The 9,447-nt window shown below is 41.3% G+C and overlaps 1 protein-coding gene across 1 annotated transcript; it reads left to right on the plus strand.

Moving 5' to 3' along the window:
• The first annotated feature begins 1,374 nt into the window (after nt 1-1,374).
• On the plus strand, nt 1,375-9,447 carry hepacama (hepatic and glial cell adhesion molecule a). The gene is made up of 7 exons (XM_061046610.1): nt 1,375-1,628; nt 3,355-3,702; nt 5,065-5,346; nt 6,633-6,723; nt 7,044-7,111; nt 7,257-7,327; nt 8,566-9,447. Exons 1-7 carry the CDS (start codon nt 1,529-1,531, stop codon nt 8,926-8,928), a joined length of 1,323 nt encoding a protein of 440 aa, XP_060902593.1. The 5' UTR covers nt 1,375-1,528; the 3' UTR covers nt 8,929-9,447.

Raw genomic sequence — 9,447 nt, forward strand, 5'->3', positions numbered from 1 at the left:
GCACAAAGACCCTGCCTGTGCTCCCTCTCGCCTCTTCTTTCATTGACTCTAGTGGAAAGAGTCCCCCTTGATTTAGAGTGCGTCAGAAGATGAGAGTAAGAGGGAGCAGCAGGGGCAGAGGTGGAGGGGAGAGGTTCGTCTTTGATGGCCCACTCCACGGTGAGTCCAGGCCCTGGGAGAGCGCTGGTGAAGAGCAGCTGTTCCCACATTCTTGCAGCTTTTTTTTTTTCCTTCTATCCACCATGCTTCCTCCTCTGCATAAAACCTTCCTTTGTTGTCAAACAAATTACTCTTAAAAAATATCTTGACAAAAGAAAGCTTTCCAAAGTGGGCGAAGTACTTATAAAGGGATTGAGTCATCAATGCACACGAGCTAAAGCCTTACTGTCTGAGACACAGTGAGGACAACTGATGCAACATATGGGGGTTTTAAACATGGCTGTAAGTCTGATTTAACACAGAGTGACAGTCCTGCTCTCAGGAAAAGAAGCAGTGGCAGTCGGATGAATATTTGAAAGTGTTCAGATTTAACTGTTGTTGATCCCAGCCATTTCGTTTCATAACCATGTTTCCTTTTTTCTTTTCCTCTGCACCCAATGTTTTCCTATTTCCTTAATGTAAACTTTTTAAACCATGGAACAGGAAACAAAAGAGCAAAAGTGTACCTAACAGGCCAGCTATTTGATGCAGTTTATACCCCACCTAGAGGACAAAGAGGGTACAACACTTTCTTTTTAAATTTTCTTTGCTTCTTTATTTGTTGTGCATCATTTATCAGCATTTAGTTCAAAGATAGGTACATTGCCATGTCTCTTGTACCTGACATGGGCTGCAGCAAAATGTTTTGGGTCTGTGTTTTTGTGTGGGTCAACAGCAGGGTTGGTTGCCAAGTGACAAATTGTTGAGTTTATTGTGCGGCTCGAGTCCAGAGAGGAGTTTGCACAATGTGACAAAAGTGGGCCAAAGAGGGGGGAAGTGAGTTGTTTTTCAAACTCAGACTTTTCAGAGCTTTTAGAGGGCTCCTCTTTGAGCCATTTCTTTGGCTGAAGTACAGTAGTTTCTTCCCAGCAGGGATTCTCGCAAAGAAGCTTAATATTGGATTAAACTATGTAATGACTGATTTGGATTGACTTTCTTTTTTTTTTTTTAAATCTTTCATCCCTTTCTTTTAAGACACACACTTTAAGATAAATGATCCGCGTAGAGAACAAACATTATTTTCTATGAGCTCTTTATTGAAAGGGCCATGTGGAGTGGAAGAGAGGAGCTCATCTACACTATGTCTCTGTCTCACACAAACACACACACACACACACACACACACACACACACACACACATGTACTCACACAGTTGGCTGTTGTTGGCAGTGACTGGGGTGCTGTGAGGAGAGTGGGGCTCAGTGTGACCAGGCAGAGGCCAGTGTTGCAGCCAGGCAGGCAGTGGAGAGAGTGTTGCAGGCAGAAACGTGCCCAGGGTGGATAAACCATGCTCACTAAGAGTGAGAAAGACTCTGCCCAGGACACAAGATGAAGGCGGAGAGGAAGACCTCCTCTAAATGCGACAGTTTTACTGACATTCCTCCTCTACTGACGCTCTTTGGCCTCCTCCTACTTCTTCTGTTCACAGGTAAGTCCAGGGTCTCACTCAGCCTTTTTTTATTTGTTCAGAAGATGATCAGACAAGTGCACTCTTCTTTAATTGTGAAATTCTGTAAAGCAAAGAAAAACCTGACTGGGCCCATTATTGGTAATTATACTTTCAATTAACAAAATTCAAAAGTCTTTGGCCCTCCGTTTATGCAGCAAAGTTAATCAATGTTAAGTTAGTCACAGATGTTATTTCTTGTCCTTGTCATCCACGGGCTGGCACACAATGGATTCTTTCATGGGTGGCTCTCTGTAATGGGCCCCCATTGCAAGCTTAAAGGTACCCGGAGTGACTATTGTAGTTGTGTAAGAAGGGCATGTGGAGATAAAGTTAGAGGATTTCATTTTGTGTGGAGAGTTTTGTCCAGACTAGGATTTGTCCTTCCTTTTCAATTAGGGTAGCTTTGGATGAAAAAATTTCAAAACTTTACAAAGTTGTGTTTCGTGGTTAAAAATGTGTTATTTATTTCCAAAGAGTACCATGGGCCCAGTGGACCCAGCAAGGCAAGTTTTGGTAGAGTCACTGGGTCCTGTGTCAATCTCCAACTTCACCAGTGACAAAGACTTTCTCTTTCTCTAACGCTCTCTCACTCTTTTCGAGGGAGGAAACTAGTTCCAACAATCCTGCCCTTTGTCTTATCGCCTTGGCAACCCCCGTCAGGCGGACCAAATGGTTACCACGGTAATGAGCCGATGCCCTGCTAACTGCCTCACTACAGAGAACAGCGAACAGTGCCGGCTCTCCCTCTCCTCCCTCTCTTCTAGGTTGATCTTTCCATCACTGAGGCCTAACAGTAGGATGCCCCTCTGAGGCACGCAGCCAATGTTTGAACCTCCATGTGGCCAGCTACAGCTGAGTTATAGGAACCTCCACTGTGAACATAATAGCTTTGCTGTGTTTGGTCTCCCAGGCAGGGCTCTTCTATAAAGGATGAAATGTGGCCCGCATTGTCATACCTTATCCCACTGGGAGGTGCAGGATAATTTGGGAACACAAATCAAAATTAGTATATTACTTGTTCACTGCACGGGGTCACGAAGAATTTCTGGTGAGAGTTTCTCAGAAACAGATTAGCGATCAAGACAGAATTAGACATGGGCCGTGTTAAAGCAGCATGTGTGTATATGAGTTTGTATATGGGTGTGACATAAAGAGCCTGTTTTTAGGGAGGAAATACACAATATTTCTGTAACAACAAAAAATGACATCTTTGAAAAAATGCTTAAAAAAAGAAGGCCCCATGTGACATAAGATATATTACATATTTACCACAGAAATGTTTGAACCTCCATGTGTCAAAATTAATCAAATAAAATCACATTTGGAACTTGCTTTGTCAAATTAACAACAATCTACAGAAGTCTCTCAAATTAAAGTACTGTAATACTGTTAGTATGTTGTACCTGCATAAAATAATTGCAGAGGGCCTTAGTATTCATACCAGCTCTCTGCTCTGAGTTTTCATTTATGCGTCTTCTTGTAGTAATAGTAGTAATTAGTGTAGCAGTAATTAGTGTGTCTTTGCATAAGCCCTCTATTGTTACTGTGTGTGTGAATAGTTGATTTCTCTGATCCGTGCTCATTGGCAGAGCATCATAGACTGCAGAGGGTCTTGTCATTGTTTACTCCTGCAATCCTTGTATGCCTTTATTTTCGCTCCTCCTTTCAAGCCCTCATCATTTTTTTCTTTGCCCCTTTCCTTCAGGTGAGGTGTCAGGAGTGAACGTGACCACCCAAACCCAGCTGGTGCGGGGCACGGTGGGCAGAGAGGCCCTCTTGTCAGTCAGCTATTCCAGCAGCAGCTCCGACAAACCTGTGATCAAGTGGCAGATAAGGAGGGACAAGGAGAAGCCGATCACAGTTGTGCAGTCCATAGGGACTGACATCATAGGGAACCTGAGGCCAGAGTACCGTAACCGTATCCTGGTGTTTGAGAATGGCTCACTGCTGCTCCACAACCTGCAGCTGTCGGACGAAGGGGCGTACGAGGTGGAGATCTCCATCACAGATGACACCTTCACCGGAGAGCACTACATCGAGCTGACTGTCGATGGTATGCATGATGGAGGAGCCAGACGTTTTTGACTGGGGTGGCCCAACTGGGGCGCTGACTTGTGTTGTGATGGCCTGAAGTTTGTCTGCTTAATTTTTTTTTTACTTTAAAAAAGGAACAAAACAGACAGGGTGGAAACATATGAATCTTCTTAACCTAATTCTTTAAGCATTCAAACAAAAAGATTTGTGCCCAAAGTCTCTTTATAAAGTCGTAGGGAAAGGAGATGTTACGATTGAAATGTAAAGAAGTTCTACTTGCACTCTGTTGATACACAGCCCAAAAAGTTGATTTTAACACCAGTGCCCCCTCTGACAATGCATTAAGCCACTCATAGGCAGTTTTCACATATGCACTGCTGAAAATATCCCCTGAACTAGTTGTTCACTTATGCACCATTCAGTGGGAAACTATCCCTGTGCAGCGGAGTGGGCTCCTGAGGCAAGAAGTGGTGTAAAAAGATCAACGCAGAAGTAACATCCTGCTGCCTTCTCACATCAGCTCACTTGGACTTTGTCAGGAAAAACATACTAGGAGGCTGGCAGGAGAAAATCGAGATGAAGTCAGAGTATAAAATCTGCTCTTCCTGAAAATATCAGGAGTTTTTTCGGAAGTTTTCTGCATGTGTGAAAGCTCTAATAGTTTAAGATTTTATAGCAACTGCGGTGGCAACACTGGTTTCAAGGGGGGCAAAGGCCATCCCTGGCCATCCCCTGGATCCACCCTTGTGCATGAAAAACCTTTCCTCTAAAGCTCCTGTGTGGAGTTTTATGCTGGTTATGAAACAGACTGATATTAATTTTGATACCTCCATGTGACCTGAAAAAGCTTACACGTTTGTAGTATAGTCATTTTAATGCATACAAGCACTGTCAGCAGGTCAGGCAAGGCAATTACAGCACCCTGCCAAAACTAATATTTTCTACGTAAAAGTGTCACAGTGAGTGATATGACTGCTAAGAGAAAGCAGGGAGATGGTTTTCATGAGTAAACACTTCCCATGCAAGTTCAGGACAGGATCAGGAAACAGACAAGACGTAATGTTTTCTCAACAGGGGTTGGATCAAAACCAAAATTTCCTCTCAGTGTATTTGAAAAGCTGGATTCTCTCATTCTTCAAAACATCTGAGCAGTCTGAGCACGATTCTGAAGAGGAGTTATGAGCTAAAAGAAAATCAATGCAAGTTGAAAGAGCATCATCTCGCCCTAGAGAGTGTAATTGTAAAATCATACAGAGTGATTCACATTGTGTTTCTTTTAAGACACTAGCTGGGATCTGTTTTTCTCTTACAACTGGATGTCAACAACTCTCTCATACTGTATCTTTGGGCTGTAATCTAAATCCCTCTCCTTCATCCTCAGTCCCTGTGTCCAAGCCTTACATCCAGATGATGGCCTCGTCCGTCCTGGAGTACAACGAGTACTTTAACCTCCACTGTTCCCACGATAACGGCACAAAACCCATCTACAGTTGGTTGAAAGGAGGCAAGGTGCTGAGCAATGACACACGCCTGCTGCTTTCACACAACCAAAAGGTGCTGACCATCGCTCGTGTTCTGATGTCAGATGATGACGTTTATGCCTGCCTCGTGGAGAACCCCATAAGCAGCATGAAGAGCGTACCTGTCAAGCTCACTGTCTACAGTAGGTGGCATGTTACACCGGTAGGATGTCAAGTTATACATGATTACATTAAGGATGAAGAGATGATGGTATATAAGAGGTGGAAAAAAGTATTCAGATCCTTTTCTTCAGTGATAGTAACAATAACACGTTTACAATATCTTCACTACGATTAAAAGTATCATTAGAAAACACGTTCTGTGTACTACAGTATATAGTAAAGATGTATACAAGTAAAGCATTTAGAAAATAAAAAGTTTTTTGTTTTAAGATTTCATCTTCAAACTAACTGTAGCTGTCAAATGAGTTGAGTAAAATACTGTAGACATTTTTTTTTCTACTCCAAAAACCAATGAAGCCAAGAGAAAGACAGCTTATTTACATCTGAAAGAAAATAATGATTCTCTAAAATCAGGTGAAGTTCATTTACAGTTCGTACATCTAATAAATACCAACCAAAACTGACATTTATAAATTCCCTGAGAATCTCATTATAAAACTGTGCATATTTCACCTATTGTTCAACAGCCATCTATTCTCAGTAGCTAGCAGGAGCAATTATCGTCTCATGCAGACCCATACACAAGCATTCCTTCCTCTCTAACAATGTTGTTTACAACAAGAGCAAATCCAGGCTGAGTGCAGCAAAGCTGCCCTCAGTGGCTGCCAGTAAAGCACCACATGTCAGGCTGACAGAGAGGGAGAGGCCGTCTGATCCAATGAATGGACAGTTATTTATGAGAAGGGAGCAGAAAAAGAAGTCAGGTGGAGAGTATGCTTTGCCTCAGTGGACCTCAATAATCCTCACTTCATTATTGCTGTACTGTGATGTGCTGCATGACGAGACAGCTACAGGGCCTTCAAACTGCTCACTGCTCCCTCTGCATGCATAGCAGCATGGCACAATGTCCCAAAGGGACTTCCCTAATGTGCCACTTCACAACACTTTATTCATGCAAGCATGCTCAAAAGACTTGGCAGGCAACATGTAGAAAAAAACAATCCGGTGTTTGACACGCTTCATATCTGCCGACCATCTTTCATTAAAAGCTTCCAAGATGAAAACAGGATGGTACAAACTAGCATATTTCATTCTAAAAGATTTGCAGTACAATACAAATATATGCATAATGCAGGTCAGGCTTTAATGCTAGTATATGAGAAGGAAAGGTGCAAGTCAGTGGTTCTGTAAAAAAAAAAAATTAAAGCCCTGCTGTGACTGTAACAATTCTTCCTGTCTTTTTTTCTTTCGTTCTTTCTTCCTTTCTTTGTGTTTTTATCCACCTCTCTGTATCATTCTGGTTCAGGACGGAGCTCTCTATACATCATCCTGTCCACTGGCGGCATATTCCTCCTGATCACCCTGGTGACCGTGTGTGCCTGTTGGAAACCATCCAAGTGAGACCTGATTTTTTTTCTAGTTCCCCTTTTACCTCATCTCTTTCTGCCCCTTTTTTCTTCCCCTCTCTTTTTCTCTCTCCCCCTCTCTCTCTCCCTCTATCCCCTCCCTTTCTCTCTCTCTCTTTCTCTTTCTTTCTCTCTCTCTCATTTATATTGCACTTTAGGATGTGACTAGAATCTTAAGTAGCTCACCAGTGCCACCATTCTCTGATTACTGGGTGAGAAAAGTAAAAAATACATTATCGAGGTGATTATATGAGCCATTGAGCAGTATGGTTCAGAGATGTTTCAAGCTGATTTTTTTTTTTCTATTATAGAAAGAAGCATCGACCTGTCCCCCAAAGAGCTCCTGTGTATATGGAGCAGAGTGATAATGGCCATGACAGTAAGAACAAGTACAGTTGACATCTTTACATGTGTACAACACCAACTTTTTAACATGTGACACAACATTACACGATAACTTAACATATTAAAGTGAACTGTTCAATACAGTGTCATATAATAGTAACAAACACATTTCTTTTCAGTTGATGTTGTTCCTAAACCGTCTACACTCGGCAGAAGGAGCCCAATGCCTCTGTATGTACTCAACGAAGATGTAAGTGCCTATTTTTATTTTATTTTTTCATTTAGCATCTTTATTAGCCATGACACTTTACAAAAAATATATGTTAGCGCTTATGCTAACATGCATGAACAACTGTTTAAAAATCACTTACACTCTGCTGGGAAAGGTACATGTGACCATTAGTTTATCTGAAAATCCTGTCTATTTTGCTATCATGTTTATGCATGATTTCAAGTTAGTTTCAAATAGGTGTCAATGAATCAAAAGCCAATATGAGAGCCATAACAGGCAAACAGTACACTGATTCCAAATATTGGCAACTCAATTTTACTCTCTTTGCTATTTAGAAATGTTAAGGCAATCAAGGCTTAGATCTCGTTAAAAAGTCCATAGTTTAAAAAAATGCATCTTTGTGTTTTAGGGCAGGTACACTTGTGTGTCATCTGCGTAACAGTTGAACGTGATGCCACATTGCATGGACCCTTGAGGAAGCATATTAAAAGAAAAAATGATTACCACAGAATAAAACCCTGAGGGACTCCACAAAGGAGACTTTAGTTAAGGATATAGAAACAACAATGCAGACAGAAGACCTGAACTACTTCACAGCATACCTATAATGTTGACACAGTGCTCCATGCAAGAAATCCTAGACAGCTGTGAAACCTTAATGCGTAGAAAAGTTGGAGTCTCAAGAGCCAGAGTTTTGAAAGAAGCTATAGAGCTTAAAAATAATGGGTTTTTATCAATAGTTGTTGAGAAATGTCACTTAAAACTACAGACAGTATGAATTTGGAAAAATCAAGGGGTTGGAAAATTTGTCTGGGAAACATATCACTTGGGACCAAAGTGGGGGACTGGGCAACAGACACAAATTCTAAAATCCTACAATTCACTTAGCAGACGCTTTAATCCAAAGCAACGTACATCAGAGAGTAAGTATACAAGCAAGGATCTAGAAAAGAGGAAACGACGTCAGTAAGTGCAAACGAACAGCTTTAAGTCCGATGTTCTTGAGAATTCTTATCTGTATAAAAAACATCATAGTTGTTATTAAACAAAACCAACGTCATTACCATCATCATCATCATCAATTACATCAAAACCATAGTCTTACCACAGAGCATACCATCCATAACCCAGATGGTATGCTTTGTATATAAAATGCCAAGTTAAAGGTTTGTTGATGGTTTGGTCCAAATGATTGCCTCTTTAAAATAAGACTTAATTCACTCATTGTATGATGTGTATCTGCTTTCTTGTTTCAGGAGGCTTTGGAGCATTTGGAAGAATGTTCTAGCAATGCTGTCAGCCATTCAGAATTGAGTATCCCTGCTACTTACGCTCCAGTCCTTCCCCCATCCTCCAACAGAACTGACCGGCCTGTCTGGTCTGCCCCACGCAGATATCCCCGCAGCCCTTCTCCACTGGCACAGCCTCTCCCACAGCCACTCCCAGGTCCTCCTCTGCGTCCTGTCCGCTCACCTGCCCAATCCCCCAGTTCATCTCCACGCAGTTTCAGCCCAATAAGAAAAGTCCGTCCTCCTGTAGGTATCCCAACAAGTCAGCTGCCTGTAGAGGCAGAGTGTCCTGACCCAATTGATCAGACTCACTGTCCATCACAGCAGTGACAACTGCTTGGATGTAAGTTTTGTATTCTGTAAAATGTAAAGCACATGTATAGTTTATTGGTATTCTCTTGCATCCTGCCACTGAAATATGGGATTTGATGCACTAGGATTAAAGATGAGTTCACTTTTAGCTAACTCTTTATCTTTATATTTCATTATTTATCATGTATTTCTCTACGGCTATGCACAATTCGTTTGATGTCTGACGATATCCTTACATGTAACATGTGATATTCTTTTAAACAGAGTTTAGTATAGAATGAATGTGATGCTAAGAAAGTAAAGATGTCCAATTCTGGTATATATTTTGCCACTTCATGAATCATAAATATTACCGAGAACTTTTGATAAGAACCTGTACATATGTAAGTAAAAAGTTTAGGGTCTGATGTCTTTTTCCTTTTTTTGTTTTCTTTATCCTTTCCTTTTTGTTCTCCTGTAAACAATTAAACCACTTTTTTTTTCTTTCCAATATTAGGTCAATGTAAAACATAAGGTAATAAAAATTGTTGAAAATTG

Source organism: Labrus mixtus, chromosome 9 (assembly GCF_963584025.1).
Source record: "Labrus mixtus chromosome 9, fLabMix1.1, whole genome shotgun sequence".
Lineage (NCBI taxonomy): Eukaryota > Metazoa > Chordata > Actinopteri > Labriformes > Labridae > Labrus > Labrus mixtus.